The sequence below is a fragment of the Takifugu flavidus genome, chromosome 4 (assembly GCF_003711565.1).
Source record: "Takifugu flavidus isolate HTHZ2018 chromosome 4, ASM371156v2, whole genome shotgun sequence".
Lineage (NCBI taxonomy): Eukaryota > Metazoa > Chordata > Actinopteri > Tetraodontiformes > Tetraodontidae > Takifugu > Takifugu flavidus.
The window spans coordinates 2,717,585-2,745,227 of record NC_079523.1 but is presented as its reverse complement, the minus strand read 5'-3'; the positions used below and the strand labels follow the sequence as shown (position 1 = coordinate 2,745,227).

Here is a 27,643-nt window from a genome sequence, read left to right as displayed (position 1 = left end):
TTTTTTCCCCAGGAGGGATTAGAGCTGCATGAAGCCAATATTAATGTGGAAATAATATACACATTTTCTTTATCCTCCAACAACACCCAAATCACCAGTCTGATTGGTTTGTTTTTCATCCGGACAGTCACAGCCAGAAAACGGATTTTTCAAAGGTGGTTTCATCTTTTTGCTGTCAGAACGATGATCCATCGTCGACGCGGTAATTGAAAACACTCAGAGGGGGGCACACAATTAATTTGTCTTCCTCTTTCTGCTTCGGATTTAAACGGAGGAATGCCTCAAAATGCAGATAATTGATAAGGGGTTTATTGATTTGATGGGTTGACGTGGTGCCGCGCGTCTTCGTCGCTAATCTCTCCGGCTGCGACTGCATCTAAATAACCTGCAGAGAGGGATAAACAGCTGCATCCATCACGGGACGGTGGCATGGACAGTGACGGATGCCTCCGCCCTCTGCTGCCCTCTGCTGCAGCTCTCCACCCCGTACTGGGAATACCTGGCTTAAACTGGGCAGAAAAATGCCTGTCTTGTTCTGCTTGGTGGAGGGATTCAGAAATGTGCAACCGTGTGTGTGTGTGTGTGTGTGTGGTGTGTGTGTGTGTGTGTGTGTGTGTGTGTGTGTGTGTGTGTGTGTTTTGTGCTGCATACTAAGTACAAAAATACTGAGTTTAAATTGGGTTAAGGTTAGGGGTTAGAGTTGGGATAAGCAGCTGGGTAATGCATGATGACTATGAAAGTCCTCACAAAGATAGAAGTATGTGTGTGTGTTGTGTGTGTGTGTGTGTGTGTGTGTGTGTGTGTGTGTGTGAGAGAGAGAGAGATAGTGAAGCAGCTCTGGCCATCTGTTGGAGCTTGTGAGCTTCACCTATTCACAGTGTCATAAAGGCAGAGGCACACAGAGGAGCGGCAGAGAAAGGAATGGGAGGGAACTGGGGATCGATCTTTATTCTACAGGGGGTGAGGAGGGACGGCACAGCCTGGCACACACACACACATACACACACACACACCCCATGACTGTCAGACTGGCACCTCAGAGGCAGGCTGGCAGAGCCACGGCTGCTGACTGGGAGACGCCGAGGACTCTGGCAGAAAGAACAGCAAACTTTGCTATTAATTAACGAGACATTTTGGTTTGAGATCCGGTTGCACACTAAAAATGAAAAAAAAAAACCCTGAGCCTGAGTTGTTTTAAAATGTCATCAGTTTGGCAGCTTGGAAATCCAAGCTTGGGTAATTTTGTGCAAGAATATTGAAAATATTGCCTGCAAAAAGGCAAATAACAGAGGATGATGAAATACTATATTGCCTCCCCGTCTCTCCAGTAAATGAATACAGTGGGTTCTTAGCAACGATGCCTTACACACACTGAAATTAGTTTCTATGGGAGCACAAATGAAGATAAAAGCCACGAGGCTGTGCGCGCACGCATGCACAAAACCAATTTCCTTTTGGACAATACAAGCGGGATATATCAAAAACACGATGATCCTCGGGGGGATAATTCTACAGAATGTCAAAACTGCACACACAAGCGTGCACACACAAGCGTCCACACACAAGCGTGCACACACAAGCGTGCACACACAAGCGTGCACACACGCGCACACACAGCGTCTGAGAGCTTAAGAACGAAGTAAAAGAGTTTAATGTGATGAAAAATGTGGAGGACAATCAGACGGAAACAGGGAGGATTAAAACGGGGAGAAGGACGGAAGCATTTAAACGAAGGAAAAACAAACAAAAATCAATAAAGACAGAAATTCCGCTGAAAAGAGAGTGAGGCTCAAATTGAATTGTAGATTGGGGGACCCTCTCTCCTCCCTCTTTCCCTCCCTCTTTTATTCATCTCAAGGCAAACCACGCCTCTCTCCTTTCACTTGTCAGTGCATCTATAACGGCGAGCTGTCTGCGCCGGGCTGCGTGGGGGGTGAAGCCAGCTCCTCTCTCGGCCAGTGCTGAGGACTGAATCTGAACGGACCAGACAGCTCTGGATGGTGCTGGACAGCCCGGAACAGGTGTGTGGATTTGGGTAACGTAACAAAGTGTGTGTGTGTGTGTGTGTGTGTGTGTGTGCCTGGTTGAGACCATTTTTCCAGGACTTCCAGAGTAGCATATCCAGAGAGCACAGTGCTCCAGCCTTGCCCTAGTTTACACTTGAATGCTCCGAGCCGTTCCGTTTGCCTGTGAGACATATGTACTAACGGTGCCGCTCAGCGTCACAGATAAAGCCGCTCATTCAGCAGCGCCGCCGCTCTCATTCACAGAGCGTGCGGCTGTGAATCGGGGCAGCGGCGTGCAGAGGGACAGCTGCCGCCGCGTTACAAGTTTGTGGCAGTTGAAGCACGTAATGTGTCTCCTCTGTCTCTGCAGTTATCCTGATTTACGAAGCAGCGGCGTTGAGGCAGGCGGAGAAATTCCGGCCGTCTTCAAAGTCTCTGAGACTTTGGGTCGGACTCGTTTTGAAGCAGAAGCCAGTTCATTGAGCAGCCCTTTGTGCTGGCTGACTGCCTTTCCATATCTGGAATGCTAGTTTTCTTGACATCTCCCCTCCCCCAAATAAATAAATAAAAACGTAAATACCCTGACAGCAACAGATCGAAGATTTTAAATCAGACTTGAACATATGTTGCTCAAGTGTTTCTGCAGCCTGTTTTAGGAAACGCTTCAAAATGTCTTCTCATTTGTTCCATGTAATTTTTATGGTTTGGGACGTCTAAAAATGGAGGAGGCATTCAGCAGCACTTGTTCGAATGTGGCCATTTCCACAGTTGCAGCCCCCTTTAGACGCCCGCATGGTTCAGCTCGACAGCCATCGCCCCGGCCGATCGGCTCACCGTCAGTGCTTTGCCAATATGTTTACGGGTCAAAGGCTGCGTCGCCTCCGGTTGGGAGCCGCCGACCAGCAGCGGATGCAGGCGGGGGTCTAAAAGCTGCAGAATTAATAACGGAACAGCTGAAGATCCGTGCTGTTGGCTGTGGTACGAGTGGATGGAAGGGGGGATGTAAGGACATGGGATGGATGTGAAGTAAGCTCCAGCGATCTGTTCTTTAAGCATTCATTATTTATCGCAGCGCACTCTTCCATGGAAGCCCCACATCAACTGGCCTCTTTTCTGACTGAGACATGAGGATGGACTTGAGGACGGTCCTGTCTGCCTACCTGTTACACACGCACACGCACACACACGCACACACAGTCTGTGGCAGAGAGTGATGACCTTCAGACTTGTTGATGTTCTGTGCTGTGGCCATGCTGTGAATGCCTAAGCGGGCACGCGTGACCGATGGTGAACATGGGCAGCCTGACACCACTTGTAAAAATGACTGGAAAGTGTGCAGCGGGGTTGGCGATGCAGTGGAGCGCAGAGATCGGCATGAATATGTATTGTATGCTAATACCCTACACAGAGGCTGTTGATGAAAGCAGAGGACGTGCCCCCCCTTCCCTCTCTCGGCGCTTAGAATGCGCGTTTATCGGCAAACCGATCATCGCCGCCACCGCGTCCTCTGGCCCGGGGGACTCTGTGGTGACAGGTGGTGGATATCGGTGACAACAGCCAAGGTGACACAGCTCAAAGGTCTCTGTGGGCCCGCAGGCGGCCGGGGCTGCGCCCGTGTCTGCTCATTTTACTACCGCCTTGACCTTTTGTGATTACACATGGAGGGGTGGTATTGGAGGGGCCCCAAAGCTAATGTCTCCCATTAGCCTTGTTAAGCACTTACCGAGCTACGCCTTCTACCTGCACTGTCTGTTGCAGATTTAACGCTTGAAAATCCTGATGGAAGCAGAATTTGGAGGTCTTTCTCCCGTGTGACGGAAGCAGCTGTGTCCATATGAATATCAAATTTTTTTAATCCCACTTGCTCTGTCTTTGTCGTTAAGGATATAGATGCTGTTGGTTTACTACGAGGCCGCGTCTGTAAATTCTGATGCAGCTGCAGATGCTTTTCTCCAACAGTGAGTAAAGACCAGCGTACTCAAACGTGCTGTCGGTCATGCTCTCTGCTTAGCTAATGTTCGCGTGCCGCCTTCTCTGTGTTGCAGGAGTCATATCGGCTCATTCTGCTCACTGTGCCCTGCGCGTAATTCCCTGCATTCACATTTGAACAGCCATTCGACAGTGTGAGTGCAATCAGATTTCAATCTCGTTCCACTGTGGCTGAGCAGCGGTGGTGCAGGTGTCCCACAGGGAAATGTAATTATAACCTGCCGGCTAGCGAGTGCAGGCTTCAGTGCCCCGACTGTCTCAGGAGAGACAGCGACAAGAGTCTCCTTCACATATCAAACAGAACTAAAGCCCTCATATCTCTCTTTTTTTTGGCATTAAATCGTTTCTCTGTTCTCTTCTGAGCTTTTTTTTTTTTTTAGCTCACAAGCATATCTGCTGAGTTTTTAAAAAATGTATATATAATTCATGACAAAATTAACTGTTATTATGTTGAGTAATCATCTTGTATGTTGTTGGGGTTTATCTTTTAATGACTTTGTCCCCCCGCCACTCGCTCTTGGCTCTGTTCTGACTGAGATGTGCGTTGAAATGGTTTCCATTAGCAAAGAAACACAGAGACTCACCGATCTCTCCTGGATCTAAGCAAACAATCAATGGAAGCACTCTTGTAATAGCGATCTAAATGGCCCATTTATGTCAGGATTAAAATAATACAGGATGCCGCCTTCTCAAACAAAAACAGCAAAGGCTGATTTTTTCTTTTTTGTGTTCTGAAATTCTAAACGCACGCACAAAGCTTTACCCAAACCCAGCCCGCTCCAGCTCAGAGCAAAGAAAGGATTATGTTAAAATAAAATAAAGATAAGGAGAAATAAAAGAAGTCGTGAACTACGTAAGACCAGCAGGTTGGTGTCATTCAGGGTCAGTTCAGAAAGCGTCATAATTAAGACAGTGCTACAATTCCTCTTTATTTTGGAAAACACGTGAGCACCAAAGACAAACATCAGGATTCATTATTGGATGAGAACGCACCTGATTGAGTCCTGTGTTTGTCCCTCCATCCTTGTGTGTAGCCTGGTTGTAACTTCAACCGCTCTAACACACACACACACACACACACACACACACACCACACACACACACACACACACACACACACACACACACACACACTCCTTCCTGCCGCTCCTTCAGGCTGTAGCAGCCATTGTAGTGCCTAATAAGGTTTATGGAATTACAGATCTCTGAAATTGGATTTTCTCACTTCACCAAAGCGGTGAGATTACGTTTTTAAGGGCAGTCGCGGCGAAACACAACTGACCTGTGACTGAACTGTTTTTTTTTCCATTACTTCACCCGAGAAAAACAGACTCCTTGTGCCTGTTTCAGGCGGCAGACAACTCATCAGCTACTCTTCCTATGTTTCTCTCCGCCGTGTCCGCCGCTTTCACAAACTCCTCCTCCGAAGGCTTTTAACTGCGTTTGATCTGAGGCTAATCCAGTGGATCCTTTGATCGTGCTCATCTGACACCCAGATACATCTCTGCATCTAAAGTTTTATAAATTCGCATTAATCTGGGATTCTCTTGAGGCGATCAGCTATCTCCTCACTGATGTTAAATGAGGTGCGGCGTTCCTTTGCTAACCTTGAGCTGCTCCATCTTGTCAAAAGCACCGTAAATTCCACCCTTGCTGCACAGCTGACTCGGTAATTTAACCCTCACTGAAACGGAGGCGTGGAGTCCTAACGGGAAGATATAGGTACCGTCGTAAAGGTTGCATTAATGAGGAGTGATCCACCGTGGCGGCTTAGTGAACTCTTAATTGGGGAGGAGACCAGGCCGGGGGGTGAGGGATCAATAGGAAAGAGCCAGGGCTCCATCCCAGGGAAACTAATCAGCTTCCGGCTCAACGGGGAGACGCAACTGATCCCAAAATAAGTAAATAAATAATCATAGCTGAGCCTCGGTCACTTTTACGGTCTCGGTCGGGAGCGTCTGGAGTTGCGTGATTGCTTTTATTTGCGCACGTGGGTCATTCAGTGTCATAGCTGGAGCAATTCAAAATGCCATTAGGGTTCAGCGTAACTCTGCCCGGAGCAGCAGATTATCGTGACTAATAAAATAAGATTCATTACCACGGGAGTTCTTTATGGAGAAGAATAGTAAATGAACCCCTGGAGTATTTTTACTCCTCCACTAAAAATAGACGCCTCTTCATTGTTCACTTCACCTGGGTAATAGCCGTCTTTCTGCGCCGTCACTTTTTGATGTATCGTCCTCTTCTTCACATCAAGGACGGGTCCAGGCGTTGCATTTTCACACTTGTCACCTGTTTCGGTTCCCCCTCGTTCTGCTGCCGTCTCTCCGAGGGTTTACTATATTAAATCTGCCACTCTTTTACTCACACGAAAGAATCGAGATTAAACCGCTCGGTTTCTGCTGAAACCCGCGTGTTTGTGTAGGTGTCAGCTCTGGCCAAGAACCGTCGCTGATTGCTGTCAGGATGAGCGATGGTTCTGGTGTCGTTTCAGTGGTGGGATCCCTCCTCCACGCCTCGGTTTTGGCTCTAGAGTCAGGCTGTGCCGGTGGGACGTGAAACCAAATGCTAATATTGTTTTTGCAGGAGGTGCTGAGTTGTTTTTGTACTGCTCGGGAAAACAGGCAGACGCGATCGTCCAGCTTCAGCTGTTGTCGGCTGGAGCGGATGGAGATGCAGGCAGAAACACGTCTGTGGTTTATTCTTAGCCAGGTTACAACAGCACCTAGAAATGTCAGAGTAAGCCTGAGATTTGCACACGAAGGTGTCGAAGTGGGCGTGGCTCGACGCGCTGACAGCTGGTCACCATCGGGACACGGATGTGACGTTTCCTGTCATGGGGACACGTCTGCGGAGAAAAGGGTTGCGTTCCCAACAACATCCCAACTGAGGCTGTGGAAGCAGTTTAATTGCACGTGAAAGTGATGGTTTGAAATGACAGAAAAGGCCTCTTGAAGTGCGTTGAAAACAATCTGATGTTGCGCCTCCAGTGGTCGGAATTAACAAGAATGTCACCCGTTCACGCGCTCATCCCAGCCTGCACGCGTGTCCTATCAGACACACATACAGCGTGTGCTTGTTTGTCTCCAGCCCCCACAGTTGGTGACAGTGTTACCGTGTGAACAGATGTGTCACCGTCCCCTGGGAGAGCGCGAGGCAGGAGTTGTGTCTGTGCTTTATGTTTAATACCGAGCCCTGTCACACACCAGGCTGGGTATATTTGGGCTGCTCTCTCTGAGATGCATAGATGATCACACACTATGGAATTTGTCTCTTTTCTTGCAGAGCCTGGAAGCCAGTGGCTGATTTCCGTGGGAGAAGAGAAGATCAGAGACGGCCTGTTTAGAAGAGAAGGTATGGTGAGAGCCTCTCCCGTCCTCGTGTTTCCGCCTCATACGGTGTCTCCAGATGTTTGTGGGATTAAGGCCACATCTGCAGCCCTCCTCATCGCACTTTATATGCATTTTTGAATCCCTCCACCTGTCGACATCAACTCCGTATCTAAGAAAACAAACTATTGTCCTTGTTACCATGGAGTCTGCAGCCCTGAGAGGAAAGAGACAACACAGCCGGCTCGAGTTAACGTCAACAGCGTGTTTACTGTGGGGAATAGAGCGGTTGCAACTGTCGTACGTCAGAAACCCTTTTACCCAGTCTCAGAATCCCATCACCTCTCCCGGTCTTACCTACAAGGGATCACCGTTTCACTCTGCATAAATAAGATGTTATTGCTGACAAGGTTGCTGAGATGAAATCAATGATCAGAGAGTGCTGTGGGTGCTGCGGTTGTGTTGTGGCCACATCAGCCGCTGCCCCCACCCCTGCCACTGCTAGTTCAAAGAGCGATCGCGTAGAAAGAATGGAGCCACGACAGAATAGTCGGTCAATTTTTAGTCAAAACCGCCCCCGCTGCAGCCTAATTGGCCAAATGTAGCCATTCGTAACAGAAATGTACTCGTCAATGTCAGATTTGTCAAATCACCCGTCTGCAACTAGCCAAGGTTAAAGGATAATTTACTCCGAGACAACAACAAAAAATGTGCATGGGGCGGCACACACGGCCGCCCCACAGTTGGCTGTTTACCAGGAATACATATGAGCTCCTGCCGCTGCTGCCGGGATCAGACTCATCCTGTGCAAACAGGCGGACGGCAGCGGCAGCTCGCCGAGCATGTGGGGACATTATGTGCACAGCTGTGCACAGCCGACTCATTACTCCAGAACATCAGTAGGTGACGGTAATCAGTTTCTCTTTTGGATTGACTTTCAATAAGGACGACTTGATAAACATCTGATGTGCTGCGAAAACAGGAAGTGCGCACGTCTTCAGTTAATATTCAGCGTAGATAATCTCTGGTTTCCTTCATCCACCATTAATGGCGAGCGAGTGAGTGATGTGCCTTTGCTATTCTGTTTGAGGACTCATCTCCACTTCAAAACCTGCAGCACCAGGACAGCATTCACCTCTGCCTTTCCACCTCTTTTTGTTGCAGCCAGAGGAAGCCTCCTGGTAGTGTGGGATACAAACTATAAATCTTCAAGAGAAACTCTTCAAAGGCACGGCTCCTGTGCCGACGGAAGTTTCTCTTTCTTAAACCGCTGTCCCCTCCACGCACACTTGAGCTACGGGATATTTCCTCTCTGTTGTTAGCAGTTAAGCTGCTTTAGATATCTTGTGAGTGAAATCATATATGCTTTTAACTCGATGTGGTATTATAACCTAGCGTTAATGGCCACTTCTCTGCGAGCTGATACCACCCCCCCCCCTTCCCGGGGTCTACGATGCACATGTACGAGGCCCTAGCAGCAATTTCCAGACCCTCGTTTTCCACAGAAATGAGCGGGGACCTGCCATCTGCCTGCTGATTAAAAGTCAAATATTACAGTGTTCTGTTGTGAGGTCACCCTAATTGATTCTTTCCGCTGGGTGCGCACAGAATGAGCTGACAGCAGGCGATACCAGGCTTTGTCAACATCGGGCACGCCGCCTGACTCAGGACGGCACCCCAGTAAAACCCCCCCGTGAGTGTGCCAGCCCGCGGTGCCACACACACCGAGGCCACTCGGCACTCTGGCAAAGCTTTGTAGTGACAACACAGAAGAAGCTCTTTTGCTGTGTGTCGGCTCCAGATCGTGTGTGTGCGTGCATTCGTGCGCGTCTGTGTGTTTGCTAATGCATGGGAGAGTATCTCTTTTGCCAGTTGCATGACCGCTCGGCTAACTTCAGCTATCTGGGGCGGTGTTGCTGAAAGGAGGCCTCATCTGTATTCCACAAATGGTCCCGGTCCTTTCCTCTTCTGATCCTCGGCTCCCTGGCCGTTAAGGTAATTCCTTTTAATCACAGCGGTGTTTAACAAGGAGCTTAAAGATGGCACCACTTATGTCAACTGCCCACCGGTTAAAAAAAAAAAAAAGGCACATCTGGTGGAAATACGGAGCTTCTGTGTGACGCCTCTTGTTTGCATTTTTATTGCATTCATTACATAACTTGAAGCATTTTGTGGCTTTTTTGGTTCACTGTGGCTCTCACAGGCCTGTCAGAGTTCCTTTGGGGTGCATTTGTAAAATAAAGCCTGGAGAAATCGGTGCTCTCTAGGCTCTCTAGTTTTCTGAGGCGCACAAAGCAAATTAATTGTCGCCATTGACTTCATTGATCCCATCCACACTAATTGGCCCATTGTCTGTAATTACTTGCAGATACTTGTTTGTTCTCTCCGACTTCCTTATCTTTGCTACTTTTTCAACTTCTCTGCCAGGGATCATTCACATGGGAGGCATAATGAATGTACCACTGTTGAGATGACAGTTTCTGGTACATTGTGGTTGTAAGCTACTGTTTCTATATGCAAAACTGGAGAAAAGCTTTATATGAGCATGTGTTGAAATGGAACTCTGCATTAGCGCAGGAGAAAAAAGTTCTCCCTTTCTTCTCTGCAGTGATGCCTAAATGAATTTGCTGGTCATGGTCTGAACTGTCTGAACTCCACATTTATTTTCTAATCCCGCACCATTTCACAGCAAAGTGCAACAGCAGTCTTGACACAGTACAACGCTCATTAAAGTGCCGGCATCCATCCTCGCTTCTTTTCTCATGAATCTGATTGACCTTTTAGCTCTGTGTGATCCACAGCAAAAGGTTATAGACACCAATTAAACACACTGGTTGAAAAGCTGGGTATAATTCTTGAGCTGTCTAGTGTTTTATGTACCATCTGATAGGAATGTGCGATAAAATGGTTTAAAGATGTGTGGAGGCAGGGTGGCAATGGTCAAAGACCCGGTGCAGTAATTGCTTGATTTTGGCCGTTACGCAAGGTTTGACAAAGCATTAGCTCCAACCCAAGTGTGATAAAGCTGATAAGGACCTGTTAAAAGTGTGTGAGGCTGAGAAACCATTTAGAGGTGCCTCGGTGTTACTATCACTGCTATACCTCATGTGTGATAGATAGGAGGCACAAATCGGCTCCCTGCAGCCAGAGGAAGGAAGGGGGCCCAGAGGCTGAGTGGGGGGAGGACATGATCAACGGCCACGGAGGGTTAGACTGCCGACTGCCTCTCTGACAGGAAGCTAATGGAGGCCTAATTGGAGAGAATCGAGCAGAGATGGCTTTTCCCTGACACGATCCTGCCCAGGCAGGCAGGCAGGCTGGGACACCATCGGGAATGGAAACAAGGAAAGCAGCTCTAAACAGGCAGGGAAGGGGTTTCTTCATTTGCTCTTTAAATTCTTCTAAATTGTGATGAAATATTTGGTTTGTTGGACCAATTTTCCATGTTTTATTTATGCGAGCAGACAGAAAGAGCTCATATTTAATATTTGATCTTAAAAGATCCTTATAACAAAGTATTACATTTGACACACTACTAAACACTAACAATCCAGTAAAGCAAGTAAAATGTCCACAGTGAGTGTGAGACATCGTGCATGTGTGCCCAGCCTCAAAAGAATAGTAATGTTCCAGCACAATTACCACCGTAAAACGCATGGATGCACAAACGAGATGCAGGTTTTGGCTCTGTCAGGTGTAGATCGGATGGTGGTCAGCACCACAGGGACCACCAATGAGCATCATCAACAGTCAGGGGAGAGCAATTATTACCTGATCAATCAGAGCTCTCATTAAAAGGATGCCAAGGCCTTTGCAACCTGATACAATATCAATATTATATCAACTCAGAGAGACCATCACAGCTGTTAGGCTAGCCGCAATACGTTTAGCTGTCATTATGGAACTAACATGCCCGAGACCCCCCCTCAGTGCCCACTTAGGCAGTCAGACAGTTGCGGCCCCCATGGTCCCAGACACAGGTCAAAGCAGACAGATGGCACCTTTCCCAGTGATGGGGCAGAGAAAGATGAATACCAACCTGAAGAGCAGGAGACATCTGGAGACGGCTCAGGACAAAGAAGGATGATGTTGACTGTGTGCAGTTAACTATTGCTGCAGTTTCACCTCAGGCTTCTGTTTGATATTATCGTCTATGTGACTCGATTACAAAGTATTTTCGGTGTCTCTCTTGAGCATCCTGCAAGCAAACTGGGGTAGTATAATTGGCCATACATTGAATTCCATTGTAATTCAGCTGTCTGGATGCAAATCTCCTTTTTGTATCCTCTATGTTCCAACATGGGGAGGGACGTACTGGTCCGTGAATCCCTAAACCCTCAATGATCCGTCAACAAAAGAGCCAAGTGAAGCAGATAGCAAATGTATGAGGGCGTGGGATGGAGAATAAGAGAAGTGAGGCTCTAACAAAGTGGATGTCACCTCTCCAACCACAAGGGTGGTTTGATCTCTGCCACCCAAGAGAAAAACATCCTTCCTCTGCGTCGGGCCCCTTTAAATAACGGCGAAGCATTGTTCATCAGTCAAGTGAATCCAGAGTCTGAAACAATAATCACTTCTGCAGCAGCTGACCTTCAAACTCCAGCCAGTGCATCGATTCCTCCAGACCCTTGCCGATACATCCACCGTGTTCCTGGCAGTTATTTACTTGGAAGTGAGACCAGGACTGTCTGTAATCATCATTAAGTCAGAGCAATTACAAAGAGTCCCCACTGAAGGTGCTAATTTGATGATGGGGGAGAATTAATGTGTAATTAAAACAAAATAAATGGAAGCCTGAAAGCTGAGAGTCTTTAACTGGCTTCACCAACATATGCTGGAGTTATTAGAAGGCTGCTTGGACTCTCAGTTGAGGTGATGTTATGGAAAGTCAGGCAGAAGTCATTTGGCTGTGCTGGGGTCTCAGTGAGGTAGTTAGGTCGCCGGAACAATTGCCCCCGACTGATTTGTCAGTAATCCATTTAGTTAAGATGTGACACACTGCAGGGGGGCTTTGCCTCTGGTCAATAAGTGCCAATAAGAAACAGCCATCACTCAGCGGGCTGTCCTGTCCACCAGCTCGCTCACTTGTTTCAGCTGTCAGCTCCTGTCTCAAAGGAGCTGGCAATTGTACCGCTCTCTCAGACGCGCCACAAATGGCGTTCCCATACAAACCTCAATGGGACAGGAAAGGCAAGGACACTCCTGGACTGCAAAGCAGCCGCATTTCCCTCCAACATCTGAAAAAAAAACCCCATCTGAAGTGAAAATGGCTACATGTTTACAAAACACCATTGACCATTTTCCATTCTTAAAGATCTGGAGGTGGGGCCGCGGGGGTTTGAACCCAAGCCGGAGACAATCGGGGCTCTGTTTGCGTTGTCCCTAATACCCCTGTGTTCATATTGGACCCTGACTGAGTGTACGGCAGAGATGCATTGGAGGGGGTAAATGTTGCGACCCCACTGTGGACCCTGAGAAACCCCGCAGACCACCACGCAGGAGCTACATGCCACTGCGTTGCTGCTGGAAACACCAAGAACGTTGTGCGGGGGTGTGGGGCGCATCCTCATTTTAGAGTTGTTATTTATGATTTGGCTGCACTTGTGAGGAAGCTTGTCTGGAAGTTGGTTTGTTAAACCTGGATGAGACAATAAAAGCGTGACTGAATAAAATTCGGAACAAAACAAAGAGGTTCACTTCCTCCTGATTCAGAGATAATTAGCCTAACCAGGGTTCTTGTCTTTTAAGTCCCGCTGCTGCAGAAAGACGTCTGATGAAAGTCGACGCTCTGAAGACGTGTGTTTGAGTGGCTGAAGGCTGCTGTGTTTGTGTGATTTTATAGCCAACAAAACATATTCAGGGAATCTGTCAGAGCTCTTTGAAAACATCATGACTGGGCCTTTTGTGAGCGCTGACACCTTCATACAGTCTCTTTCTTCCACCCTTCCTATTCTTCTCCTCCTCGGTCCTTTCATCCACTTTCTCATCCGTCTCTGTTGTATTAGACAAAAGATAATTACCCTTGTGGATGATGAAGTTGCAGAGATTTCTTTTCTTTTTTTTTTTAAGCCCTGTAGCATTAATTTTTTTTGTAGGAGGAAAGACTGATGATGCAGGACTGAAATCCAAAATCTCCTAATCTGTTCCATCGACATTACATAAGAACTGTTCAGGCTCGCATATGCAAACAAAGACATTTGCTGCCCAAAATGCCTCCTTTGTCTTGGGAGGGCCTCACCCAGCGCTTTTGGAAGTTAAAAGCTGGAATTTGCCACAAGAACCATGCCGACAAAGTCTGACCCAGCTGGTGTTCCTTATCTCAAATTAGAAATCTCTATTAAAATTAGAACGTGAGATAAATTCTTTACGGGCTGCATACTGTTAGATTAAGGTTTAGATTAAGATAAGATTTGCATAAATGTAAGCACTAAAGCTGTTTATAATCAGAAATATTCATAATTGAAGCGTGTGTGTGTGTGTTTGTTGGAGGGAACGCTCTCCCAGCCAGAACACATTATAGTTTTAAACATCCTCTAAGGCCAGCAGGCTTAGTACAGGATTAATGATGTGTTAAGCACTAAAATTACACTCATTCATATTTCACTGGCTGTGCAGCACTTTCCTTCCGTGGTTTTAAAGGAATATGATAAATAATCAAGAAAAGAAAGGCAAATGTTGAGGCAACTCACTCAACAGTAATTGCAGGGAGATATAGTTCCAGCGTGAAGTTCCCTTGTTACACAAAAGTCACATTTCCTCCATTTTTAAAGCCTAACCTGCTTATTATAACTGTGCATTCAAAGAGAAAATTGCTCTGTGGTTTTTGACTCTGTCTTTAAACGTCTGCTGCGTACCGGGCTTATCAGAACCTGAGGGAAATCTAAATGAAATCTTCCCAGTGAATGGAGTCAGCTGCTGTATTATCTTTTGTCATTGCCAGCTATTAAAGTTAGTTAATATGAAGGACCTACACATTAAATGTGATGTGCGTAAAAAATAGTTTAAATCAAAGCGCTGCTAAAAATGGTTTCCCTACTTTCACTTAGGGAATGGAGTTTTTAGGTCAGTGCTCAGTGTTCGTAGTACTTATTTTGTGTTTTTGAACCAACTTGAGTAAATCATGAAAGTCCGTTTGACAGAGAAGACATCAACCCAACATATGTAAAAGTACATATGGACCACATAACAGAATCATCAGAGCCCAGTTAAGGAGAGCTGGAATACGACTGATCTTCCGATGTTGGTGATGGAGCTCATGGAGATACGATGTGATGTCACAACTTTCCCGTTTGCTTGTTTGCAGCAAAATATCCGCAGTCCTTCATCTCCTTGTTAATGAATCAAACTGGATGAGCTGGAGCATATAGCAGCTACCAGGCCTGATATCTCCCAAAGGAACCAGTACTGATGGAACTTGAGATGAACAAAAATATAAAAGCAACCAGATGGATGCATAAATGGGTCCAAATGAACTATGTGATTTATATAAGTGCTCTTGGTTTGCATATGAGCCCAGCTGTAGCGCTTCCATCCCTATCTCAATTACAGACTAATGTGGAATATGTGGCTCATTTCAGAGGAAATTGTCAACAGACATATTTAGGTCTGTAACTGATGAGCCGCCATGAAGACCATCTTCCCAGATTTGATGGAGCAAATTTCTGCCAGCAGGGAGTCGAGAAAGACAGCAACTGTCCTTGGCTGCTTATTATCATGAAAAAAGCATTCCATACTGTATTGAGCGTTATGGGCCCCTCCTATAACCTACACATCCTCCCCTCATGCATGCACACATGCACAGGAGCCCCTCTAAAAGTTGCTCTCTCTCTCAGAAGCATGCCGTTGCAGTATTTGCATCTGAATACTGGTAAATTCAAGGGTGCTTGGAGGTTTTGCACATTCTGTTTAAAGCTAAGCAGGCCAATGGGAACTAAGTCACACACAAGCAAAGCCCTGCCAGCCTCAATTATTACCAAAAGGATTGGCTTGATGGTGTTTCACTGGGCTACATTCAGAAGTGGATGTGTCTATTTAAGCTTCCCTGGACGTTTCCCTCATGTTTCCATCACACACACACAAAAACGGTGCCAAAGTTTTGCTGAATCCAGAGTGATGCGGAGGAGATTTTTAGACTTTAGATTTTTGCTCCTCTCTCTTATTCCATATAGAAGGTCTGTAAATCTGGTTTTCATGTTTCATCTGCATACAAATTGCTCCGGCTTTGTTCTCCCTCATCTGTCCGTGTTTCTCTTTTTCACACGTTCGCTGTTTTCTCGCTCCATCTTCGTCTATCCGTGTTTTTCCACAGGCCTGACAAGATACGGCTGATTAAAATGTGAGCGTTCGCCGTGACTCATTCATCAGTTACAAATAAAAGCTTTTCTCACTCTCACTCTCTTCTCGTCATATCTGTTTTAAAGCCTTGGATTTTTTACAGGAGTGAAGTAGATTTACACCTCCACACAGTCTTTGCAATAATTATCACGTCGTCTTTCAGCTTCCCCTCTGCCTGACTTGTACTGGGATGTTGGCTGCTGTAGCATATCTGTCTGGTGTGTGTTTTCATCCCTGCACACTTGCCGCCACCTTCCCATAATGCCCAGGTTTTGACATGGCCGGCTCTGTTGTCGAGGCATTTATAATTCAGCCTTCTCAATAAAAGATGCAAGGCATTAAGTTTTTATCTGGTGATGCGGTACTGCTGTCTCTTAGAGCCTCTTTACAAGCGAATGACTGATGAGTGAAACTTTCCGTCTGTGTCCAGACTTCCAGGCATCGCTCGGCATTAGTGCGACCCTAAACGATTCCCCGATTCTCATATGCATTTAGAGTTTTATTCCCTGTGATCTCATCTTCGGCATGCTGTCTTTAGTGAGTTTATGAGTTCTTTCTGTTGTGTTTTTCAGGGTGAGTAACAAGAAATGGCCCTGCGGTCTTTGCCTTTAGTGCAAAGAACTGGTGTGGGAGGAGCTCACAAAGGAAACAAGTGCTGTATTATTAGAAGAAACTACAGGACTTCAAATCAAATAGAAACTTCTTTTCATAACATTTCGCATTGTTGGAGAACAGAAAAATGTCCACAATGTTTTCAGTTTTGATTCCTCCCCCTCTCCTCCTGTATCCATGCGGCATCTCCCTCACTGAGGGATGAAAATGCAAATAGATAAAAGGGGAAAGGGGAGAACAAGCCCGGATGAAAGGGTTGTATGTGTCGGTTCAAGCCGATAAATCCTAGAAATCCAATTAGTCCTCAGTATCACGGGGATGGGGGGGCCTCATGAGAAGAATGTCAGAAGAAAAATCCCTTAAGAGTCCATGTCAATAACAGAAAAATTTGCATACTTTGGTTGTTAACAGATCAATCTGTGGAATCTGATCGCTTCTTGTGCCTTTGGTCTATATTTAGAACATTTGTGACCAGCTTTTCATGCACACAAACTACGAGCCAGTGAGAGAGAACCATTCCAGTTTGCATTTTTCACTCGCTCCTTTTTTTCCCTCCTGTTCCTTGTCACTAGCTTCCCTTCTATTCAAAATGAAAAGGGAATGCAGGCATCGAGCACAAAAAAGAGCAAGGACAATTTCAAACAGAGGATCACCCCGGGTCACAGTTCCTCCGGGGAGAATCACATGGCCTGCAAGTAGGAAAGCAGAGCAAACACAGCTGCTGTTGCACAGATTATATTCTGTGTGTATGTGTGTGTGTGTGTGTGTGTGTGTGTGTGTGTGTGCACCCATGTGGAGTTTCTTGCATGTGTAGGTGTGTTTGTGCAAAGCAGGACCACAGAGGAGGATGAAGGACGTGTGTGGGAGTTTGAGACGGCCTTAATGAGCACAATGTGGACAACGGAACAGAAGGGAACAGGGAGCAGTGTGTGTTAGACAGAACAGTCGTCCTGCATTCACGAGTTTCGGCAAAGAGATAAACAAGTTTTTCCTCGAAGCGTCTCTGTCCTTAAATGCTTTTTGCATTTTGTGCAGCTTTCACCCTGACATTGATAGCAACAGTTGCGCCTGTGCACGTGTCTGTTCTGGTGTATACATTCAGCTCGTTACCGATGCTTCAGCTGTGAGAGGTCACCTCTGGGTTTCTCCACTTTACCATATGCTGCTTCTAAACTCACATCCCAGAGAAAGTCGTGCACAGGGAGTTTAGAAGTTGTCACAGCACGCTCTGTGGCGATATGCACTATTAACGAGGGAGAGAAGACAGAGAACAAGATCAGAGTGCAGTTTTAGATAACTGCACGCAGAGATCCAGGAGCTCTTTGCGACAGTCATACAAACCTTAATTGTTATGTTGCACTCAGCAGAATTTGCAATTTTCTTCACACCTTGGGTGCAATTTGTTTTATAATGCCATGTAATTTCATTAGATTTTTCACAAGAGCTTTTTGCACTTTCTGCTCCACTCCACTGTGTTTCAGTCTGTGTTTCCAATCTGTGCTGTCTCTGTTTATTGACCCTTGCTTGAATCGGCCCTTTTTAACCCTCTTTTTCATCTTCACCTCTGCACCCAACACCTCTCACAGTGCTCATATCCACGCCAACCCTCTCAGGGGGACTTTGACTTCTGAGCTGGCCCAGGGCCAGGGCCCATTAGTCCTGGCCTGGCAGCCATGTGCTCATCACCAGAGATCATTACATGCAGCCAATGACACCACTCTAATGCATCATTAATGATTGATTAACAAGCTGAGATCAGCCCAAACGGGTGCATTTGGATGGAAGAGCACACAGTAATGGCTTTGCAAAGCTTGCATCTGCTATTTTCATCATGTTTTGCATTTGTGTGTGTGTGGTTTAGGCTGCGTTGGAGCTGCAGACTCCTGTGTGTGAGACAAAGGACCGAGGACGTGACTACAGATTGCCGTAATGGCTGGGTGGGGGCTTTTCGCCCCTCTCCCTCTACTCCTTCTGCTGGTCCTGGTGGGAATCCTCCCGGTGTCCCAGGGCTCTGGATACCTGTCTGGATATCGCCCCAGGTCCCGTCTCCAGAGGGACCGCCACGTGCGCAACATCCGACCCAATATCATTCTGTTTCTCACCGACGACCAGGACATCGAACTGGGTAAAATTCTGCCCTCTATCAGACCTTTACTGTGTGTTTGTGCATCTGTTTATCCTTCTGTTGGCTTTGTGTTCATCTCCCGGGAGGTTGGATATTCTGGCCATGTGTATCCAACAGTATCAACAAGGGAAAGTCAGCCTAACGCTGCCTCTTGGCACCATAACAACAGGCCCACTCAAAGTCATGTTCTCCCCTTGCCAGCTCCTCCATTGCTGGCATGAAATGAGGGCGGCCTATGGCTTCCATTGTCCATGTGCCAAACTCTGGCCATCTCCCTTCCCGCTTAAGTCCTTTAGTGGCGTATTGGACTGGAGTGGCTGCATAATGGCCTCTGTGACATCTTTTGTCCCCCTGTGAACGCTAGTGAGAACACTTCTATTGAAAAGCAGGAATTTATGGTCAAGCATCTGTTTTCCCAAACAATTACCATCAGCGTGAAAAGCTTTCAGCACCAAGAATCTAAATGGCTTACACTTTACCAAAAAGATTTGTCCCCTCAATTATTTTGCTGCCTTACTTTAATCGCACCACATCCATAATGTTTATTCTTTTCCACTCGTGCGCTGCCTTGAGTTTTTTCTAACCCTCTTTTTTTCTGCCTCGCTCTCTTTCTCCTATTTTCCACCATTTTATGTCCTCTGTGCCCCTTCCAATTCAATCCTCGGCCTTAAAATCTCCTCTCCCCCCCGTCCGCCCCCTCTCTGTTGTCTCCCAGGCTCGATGCAGGCCATGAACAAAACCCGAGACATCATGGAGAAGGGTGGCATGCATTTCTCCAACGCTTTCTCCACCACACCCATGTGTTGCCCTTCCCGTTCCTCCATTCTGACGGGCAAGTATGTGCACAACCACCACACCTACACCAACAATGAGAACTGCTCGTCGCCCTCCTGGCAGGCCCACCATGAGCCGCACACCTTCGCTGTACATCTCAACAACTCTGGCTACAGGACAGGTGAATTGCCAAGAGGCTCCACCGAGATCCTCCATGCACGTTTAGAGTGATTCCTGTATACATCAAAGGTCATCAAAGTAAATGCGCTGCCCATGTGCTCCTCACTCAGGCTTCTTTGGGAAGTATCTGAACGAGTACAATGGCTCGTATGTGCCCCCTGGCTGGAAGGAATGGGTAGCGCTGGTGAAGAACTCCCGCTTTTACAACTACACCCTCTGCAGGAACGGAGTACGTGAGAAGCACAGCAGCGACTACCCAAAGGTATTTATGCACTCTAACTGTGCGATAACACCCCCTGTATTTACACAAAAGCCTTTTTACAGCAGCCAGGCAGAGTTGATGCACATGAGTGCACCTTGCTGCGGCATAAAAGAATCATAATGCTATAAAAGGAGGACAACCTGGGAGCAAATCTGAACATTTATACTGAAGAAGTCGGGCCTTGGGGCTGCAGGAGACTGCAGTGTTTTAGTGTTGTTATGGGTTGAGGCACTGCTAACATTTAGCTACCAATTCATCGAGAATATCAAATGACCCAAATTTAAATGGTACATGTTGACTGCTTTGAGAGGAAGATCTCGTGCCAGTGCCATGTTCACTAAAATCACACTGGGATACTGGGCTGGGACACATGGAACCAACTGGCTGTCGAAACATCTGTCGGCATCTGTTGCCTGCCTCCATCGGCACCATCGGCATCATCTTCCCTCTTTGTACTTGGAAACGACATGAGAGTGCATATTCAGATCAGCATAGGCAATGAATCTGAACTCCAACCATCCAAAGAGCAGATCCAAGCCACTGCTGCTTAGAATCTGCATCAGACCAGAGAAACACGACTGGTTACCAGTCAGCACACTATCAATTTCATTCTGCTATTCTGTCCCTCTCCTCTCCACAGGACTACCTCACTGACATCATCACAAATGAAAGCATCAACTACTTCCGCACGTCCAAGAGAACGTACCCGAACCGTCCTGTGATGATGGTCCTGAGCCACGTGGCTCCACATGGGCCAGAGGACTCCGCCCCCCAGTACAGCTCCGCCTTCCCCAATGCATCGCAGCACATGTAAGAGACCGAGTGGTTGTGATTAACCAAACTGTGGCTGATGAATGGTGCTCAGCATGGTGCTCAAGGTCCTGGAGAGTTCCCTCACACTGCCAGAAGTGCACGTTGGCTTGAATTTTGTAGGACGAGGCACGAAACCACAAAGGAGAATCGTTACACTTTTCTGACACGCAGCTTTTCCTGAATGTGAGCCATCGACACTTTCAGGCTCTCTTTCATTTGACCTAGAATGACATGAATTTTAAATTCTCAGCTTGATTTTATCTTCCTCTGCTGCAGACTGCTGGTGACAGCTGAGCCGTCTCCACACGCAGCCACTGTTTCCAGTGCGTTTGGCTCGTGTGTTCACATTAGTGTTATCTCTGTAATGAGCAGGGCTAATTTGTACCATTTTGTCAGACATGATTAAAGAGATCATGAATGATGTATATTTAATGCATAGGTAATGATTCTGCTACATGCACGCACATGTGCACACACAAATACATAGAAAGAGCTGAATGATGTCACTAATATTCACTAATGCTGTCGATTAGCGTGATACTGATTGTTGTTTTGTTTGTTTGATTTGTGATCATTAACAAATTTTCATCTCCCTGGTTTTAGGTTTTCCTGCAGATTTGCCTTCATACATTTACATTTTCTGCTTCATCTTGCTTCAGCCTTTAGCCCGGTCCTCACATGGGTAGTAAATCTGAGCCATGAGGACAACAATGCTCTATTTGATTGATCAAGTCTATTGCAAGCTGTAAAGTGTGGCACCCTTAAGACTTATAAATAAGACATGTTTGATTGGTATCAGTACCTATTGATGCATTGGATTGCTTAGTGCATTTTTGTGCAGTGATAGAATTAAAATATGTGTGGAGCCAACCTTTTAGACTGGCAGCGTTGCAGCCTTTATCATCCTGACTGCCTGGAGGCCTGCTGCTGGCCTCTAGAGACTGATCCGAGGCCAGTAATGAGACTGCAGTTTCCACTCTCTCTCCAAACCCTTCATGCCCATCTTCCGCTTTAGCTAATCCCTCTGGCATCATTAACCTGTGCCATGTCGACTTTATACACAGAATATTCTGAAAATTCCACCCTGGTGTCTCTGCACAAACTTTTAATTGCTTTTCCTCCATAAATCTCTTCTCCCTGGGGTGATGTTTTCTGAGAGATATTCTCTAGCTGCTTTTCTCACTCTGGATCCCTCTGCTCTTATGTACAAGATAGGTAGTAAAAGTCCTGTATTCCACTGGCAATAAACTTTCTTCTCACCTTGCTGAATGCGTCATGCCTGCACATCGTTATACTACATTATAGTTCCGGCAGCCTGGGAGACATTAGCATTTCTCACGACTCAAATCGATCCTCTCCAGTCGTTAAATATATTTTCTTCTCGGCTCTTATTTGCTATTTACCATTGTTTATTCTCAAATAATTAAAGTTCCATATTGCTCACTGTTAATTATTGATTAAAATGTACTTTGCGTGTTCGGGCCTATCGATTAGAGTTCTTTGCATTTTGCATGCGGAAGTGCTGCGTAAACATTTTCTCAGCTACGCTGCAAAGAAAAGTCCTGTCAGCAGACAGGCAGCGGCATGAACAACAGAGGCTGCCTGCTGCAATTGTGTACACTTTTATTTGCTGTAATCTGATTTAAAGATATAACAAATAAAAGACATGAATGAAGATGGAAATACACACACTATGAAGAGTGTTTTAGCTCTGTGTTTTAGCATGCCCGTGCAGCAGAAATGAAATGCTCAAAATGATCTCAGCATGTTGCGGCTTTTCTCTCCTCTACCTCTTTCAGAACTCCGAGCTATAACTATGCCCCCAACCCAGACAAACACTGGATCCTCCGCTACACAGGGGCCATGAAGCCCGTCCACATGCAGTTCACCAATATGCTGCAGCGTAGGAGGATGCAGACGCTGCTCTCAGTGGACGACTCTGTGGAGAAGGTAGGCAGCTACAGACCAGAGCCAAAAAGAGACACTTCAACACCTTTTATGTGAGGGGCCATGAGTCCTCAGAGAACCGTGTATGTTTTGACTCAGAGTTTATATAAACGGCACAGCGTTGGTTTTGAATTGTGTCTTCATCCGCAGGTGTTTAACATGCTGGCGGAGACGGGCGAGCTGGACAACACCTACCTCATCTACACTTCAGACCATGGCTACCACATCGGCCAGTTTGGTCTGGTTAAGGGCAAATCGATGCCTTATGAGTTCGACATCCGCGTTCCCTTCTTCATACGAGGACCTAACGTGGAACAAGGCGCCACGTGAGTGATTTTATGTAGTTTGCATTACACTGTAATAATTAGTCTTCCTGCCAGTGTTGCGTGAGGCGGATGACTGTTTCTCCTCTCTGCAGCAACCCTCATATCGTGTTAAACATCGACTTGGCACCGACTCTGCTGGATATGGCTGGTATCGATATTCCTTCAGAAATGGACGGCAAGTCTGTCCTCAAACTGCTGGAAACAGACCGGCCAGTCAATCGGTACACACGCATCAATAATTTCTCATTGTCTTCTTGAATTCAGCAGACACACAATGGCGCCTGAGCCTTGACGGAGACTCGGCTCCGATAAACAATCTCCGCACGTGTTTGTGTCTAACTATTTACAACCATATTTTTCTGGATTGTTTTCTAGGTTCCAGTTGAACAGGAAGGGGAAAACATGGAGAGACTCTTTCTTGGTGGAGCGCGGGTATGTTTCATTGATTGACCTTTGGCTCTTCTCATTCCGGACATTGTCCTTTGATGTCTTCCTTCACCGTGTCCTTGGTTGTTGCGAACATCTTTTCCTGTTCTTTCAGGAAGCCCCTGCACAAGAGAGCTGATGGGAAGGAAGTGTCCCAGGAGGAGAATTTCCTGCCAAAATACCAGCGGGTGAAGGACCTGTGCCAGAGAGCAGAGTACCAGACCTCGTGCCAGCAGCCTGGACAGGTACTTGATGTCCAGGATTTACGCAATAGAATCTTTTCAAGATTTAAGTGAAACTTGTTGAAAGGTGTCAATTTGTCTTTCCCGAAATTTCCCTCTGGCTTCTTTTAGAAGTGGCAGTGCGTTGAGGACTCAACTGGCAAGCTGAGGCTGTATAAGTGCAAGGGCATGGCTGGTCTGTACGCCCCACGCATGCAGGCACTAATGGCCAGAGGTGCCTCTCAGCCGTCTGCTGCCGCTGCTGATAGTTCCGACAGCTGCAACTGCGGAAACTGGGGCTTGAAAAAGACAGCGGTCCTGAAAAGGAAGAAGATGTCCACCAAGAAAGGCACTTGTCACTTACATGTTCTACAGTTCTGGTAGTTCTTGATAGATTTAATTTTGTTCTGACAAAATGAGTGCTTTAAATTTTACTGCAGTCGTTTTCAAAGACTTTCCAAACAAGGTAATTTATATCCGGTTCAGCTGCGTTTGAAGGATTCATTGGTTGAGGAGCGCGTGTTTCTGCTGCCACCCAGTGGTAGTGTGGAGTAGTTCAGTCACACTTGTAATATGGATGTTTACACTGACAAACACATTCCTTTGCTCTCCTCTACTTCAGGCTCTTCTGTCTCATCTTACTCGGAGATGAAACCCAGTAAGGCTGTCTCCAGGAAACGCTGGGCCCGTTCTGTATCATTCGAGCTGGGTGGAGACCTGTATGCTGTAGACCTTGAGGAGGGCTATCGGCCCCTGAGCTCCAGCAACAGCAGCTGGGCCAGATTCAAGAATGACGAAGACAATGACGAGTTCAGTGGTATGGGGGTGACAGCCAGACCCACCAACAACAACAGACTCACACCTCCCGCTGCCCTTAAAGTCACATACAGGTGCTGCTCTGCGCATCTGACCACAATGGAAAATGTTCAGTGAGGATAGAACGAGCTCACTCGTTATGTTTGTCTTCTGAAGGTGCTCCATTCTAATGAACGACACGGTGAAATGCGACGGAGGTCTCTACAAGTCTCTCCAAGCATGGAAAGATCACAAACTGCACATTGAGCATGAAGTACATCCACATTATATCCCTCGTAACCCTGTCAATTTAGCAGGTCATTAATTTAGTATAATGACTGTTTTTTTTGTGTGTCTCTCTTCAGATCGAAACCTTGCAGACCAAGATCAAGAACCTTCGTGAGGTCAAAGGTCACCTGAAAAAGGTGCGACCAGAGGAATGTCAGTGTGACCCTCCAAGGTGAGACTATTTTAGAAGAATGCTGGTCTGCATACAGAGGAGTACATGTTTAACAAGAAGTCCCTGTTTTTACAGCAGTTTCCTCAAAAATAAAGAGCCGTTCAGGTTCAGTGCTGCTCGCGTGCAACCCCTCAGGTGAGCACAAACATCGGTGATGTTGATTGAACTATTCCTGGTGCCTTTTTTAGGCTGGATGCATTTCATGTTCTGTTCATGTTTCATCAGAGTTCCATCAAAGCAGAAGACTCAGTGGCTGCAAAAGGAGCAGAAGCGCAGGAAGAAACTGCGGAAATTCCTCAAGAGGCTCCAGAACAACGACACATGCAGCATGCCAGGCCTCACCTGCTTCACCCACGACAACCACCACTGGCAGACTGCCCCCTTCTGGACAAGTGAGGGAAAAACACCAGTTAGCTGTGGAAATTGTTTGTTGTGGAACTGTTTTGAAATGCAGGTACAGTTTTGGAAAACTGTTGTAACATCCTTGTTTTTTTGCCCTCATCCCTCCCTTCCTCACTACTCCTCCCCCACCTCAGTGGGTCCTTTCTGTGCATGCACCAGTGCCAACAATAACACCTACTGGTGTCTGAGGACCATTAATGACACACACAACTTCCTGTTCTGTGAATTTGCTACTGGCTTCCTGGAGTATTTTGACCTCAACACTGACCCATACCAGGTAGGCCTCAAGATATCCAAGACAAACTGCTTACCAGAAATAACAGCTTTCCTGTCAGCACAGTGGGATGGGGGGGTCTGTTCTTTGTCACTTTTCCAAACATTAGCTATAGTTTCCAAAGCTGCTTTTGACATTTTCTCCATGTTATTCGTGCAGCTGATAAATGCCGTCAGCACGCTCGACCGCAACGCTCTTAACGCAATGCATCAACAGCTCATGGACCTGCGGGGCTGCAAGGGACATAAGCAATGCACCCCGGAGAAGGGTGAGTAATGGGCCTTTAACAGGAATGACGGTGTCACGGGTAATCTCAGACGCTGGCTAATGTTACACCTGCTTTCTTTTAGGAGCCAAAGAGCGCAGCTACTTCAGTGAATACAGGTACATTCACTTTCTTCACACAGCAGTTTTTATTACTGGAACAGCTGCAGATGACATTCGTGTTACTCTTTGAACTCTGGGGCTTTATGGCTTCCCTATGGCTATGTTTCTACTTTATTATGTATGGTTTATATCATGTGAAATAAGTAAAGTGCACTGAAAGGGCATTTCTTCAGCCAGCATGTTCAGACAAATGCATTTCAGCTTCTCCCTTTTCTGTAATGGAGTCTAATTGTTTGTCTCTGCTGTGTGCGTGCGTGGGCATGTTTTTGTGTGGGTGCTTGTTTTGCGCGCGTGTGTATATATCTGTGTGTTTTGTCTCCATGCACGTGCATTTGCCCTGCGCGTGCTATGCATGCTTCAGGCCAGTTCAACGTCGAAAGAGGCCAAAAGTGAAGAAGCCTTCCTCCAAATCGCTGTGAGTTCGTCATGACCCAAGTTCCCCAGTTTGTCTCTTCTACTGACTGTTGTCTATTTTACAGTATAGCACTCATTTACCTGCATTGTATCATTACCTGTCTCACTCAAGTCAGTCAGTAAATCAATGCAGGTCTGACATTGTCTTGTTATGCTGTCTTGTTATTGTCACTTGTTACGTTTCCTCCCAGTTCTGGTGGGCTCAGATCACAACTGAAGCCACAATTTCCCGTCACTGTCCCGTTTACTGATGTCACCTCTTGACTCTTTTATTTCGCCCACACAGAGGACAGATTTGGGAAGGGTGGGTTGGGTAACCACCCTGCGTCCAGAGACCCTGAGGACCTTGACCATATTTCCATGGACCATAACCAAGCTTACTTTCATCTGATCTGGGTTTTTATTCCCGCGAGGGCAGCTCTCTGTCACTCTCGCCGAGACTGGGGTGATGCTGAAAGGGAGAAAAACCAGAAAGGCCTCCTTGGCAGTTGACTCATCCTTCACCCTCTGCTGCCAGACCACTAAAGTCAACAGGATGTCGGGATTCATGCGCTACATGCCCACAAGCCATTGGATGATGCTACGTGTGTATATATCAGCTTTAATCAGCTCTTCTGTGCCAGTCAGAATGGACTTTTTCTTTCACACCTTTACCGCTGTGCACTGACATCATGACCACGTGATCTCTGTGTGGCACATGTTAATTAGCTCTCATTTGTTTGTGCTTGGAGAAACGTGACGTTTTATTTCCCTGCGCCTACAGGTCTGCACACAAGAGTGGTGTCGACTTTTGTCAAACATTAACAAACTGTTTGCCATTATCTTTTGTATACTAGTTGATCTTAATGCTGATGAATGTGTGTTATGGAGTACCGTCCGACTCTGAGGCGGGAGATAGTTACACCTTGACCAGTCCTTTACCACCGGCAGAATGCATCAATAGTGAATGCCATTTTCCTCCTCCTCCTTTGTATTGTCAGTATCACACTGTAGAAGTATCCAAATAGTTTGTTCAGCTTGCTATATATGGTGCTACAGGATAACAATACAGAAGTGAAATCTTGCTGTACAGTACAGTATGTATTTGAATGTATGTTGTGCAATTAATATAAATGTTTACAATATTTTTTTATAATACTGAAAAGGCAGCCCCCATTGTATGATATGAGTTTATTTTAGGGAGGGATGTATCTTTGGAAACGTACTTGTCCACCATTTTTATGTTTATTTCCCCCACTTTTCTCACAGGCATCAGAAAAGCACTTAAAGGGTTCAATGTTAACATGAACTTTTAACCGAGGAACACCACATTGTAATACTCATTGATGTGAATTTATGCTGCTTTTCTTGGCTTCTTTGATTTCTTTTTTTTAGCAGTCTCCTTAGAATCGAGTACTGATAGTTATTGTGAATAAAGTGTTGTTTGACCCAATGAGGCCTGTATTTTGAATGGTCGCTGTAGTTGTTATTCCTGTCCAGCAGAGGTCGCTGTCAGTTCGCTGACCACAGGTTGCCGCCTTCTTCACTGTATTTACAATAGGGTTCACGCGACGCTACCTGACTGGCT

General features: G+C 46.4%; 1 protein-coding gene across 5 annotated transcripts; it reads left to right on the top strand.

Annotated features, from left to right (window-relative positions):
- The first annotated feature begins 1,864 nt into the window (after nt 1-1,864).
- On the top strand, nt 1,865-27,508 carry sulf2a (sulfatase 2a). Of its 5 annotated transcripts, none has more exons than XM_057029039.1 (22): nt 1,865-2,021; nt 7,281-7,349; nt 18,132-18,395; nt 19,111-19,350; nt 19,460-19,611; nt 20,252-20,421; nt 22,224-22,374; nt 22,522-22,697; nt 22,790-22,918; nt 23,073-23,129; nt 23,239-23,368; nt 23,477-23,693; nt 23,967-24,234; nt 24,317-24,413; nt 24,505-24,599; nt 24,678-24,734; nt 24,825-24,991; nt 25,136-25,278; nt 25,435-25,543; nt 25,626-25,659; nt 26,024-26,077; nt 26,363-27,508. In XM_057029039.1, exons 3-22 carry the CDS (start codon nt 18,200-18,202, stop codon nt 26,391-26,393), a joined length of 2,673 nt encoding a protein of 890 aa, XP_056885019.1. In that variant the 5' UTR covers nt 1,865-2,021; nt 7,281-7,349; nt 18,132-18,199; the 3' UTR covers nt 26,394-27,508. The 5 variants fall into 5 exon arrangements, with proteins under 5 accessions (XP_056885019.1, XP_056885015.1, XP_056885020.1 ...); XM_057029035.1 differs by having other exon boundaries at nt 24,675-24,734; XM_057029037.1 differs by lacking the exon at nt 1,865-2,021 and adding an exon at nt 4,106-4,129 and having other exon boundaries at nt 24,675-24,734.
- The last annotated feature ends 135 nt before the right edge of the window (nt 27,509-27,643 follow it).

Coding starts and splice junctions, on each gene's coding strand:
- sulf2a (XM_057029035.1), top strand. CDS start 18,200: ATGGCTGGGTGGGGGCTTTTCGCCCCTCTCCCTCTACTCCTTCTGCTG. Junction 24,600..24,674: donor TGTCAGTGTGACCCTCCAAG/GTGAGACTATTT, acceptor CTGTTTTTACAG/CAGTTTCCTCAAAAATAAAG. Junction 25,279..25,434: donor TCAACACTGACCCATACCAG/GTAGGCCTCAAG, acceptor TTATTCGTGCAG/CTGATAAATGCCGTCAGCAC.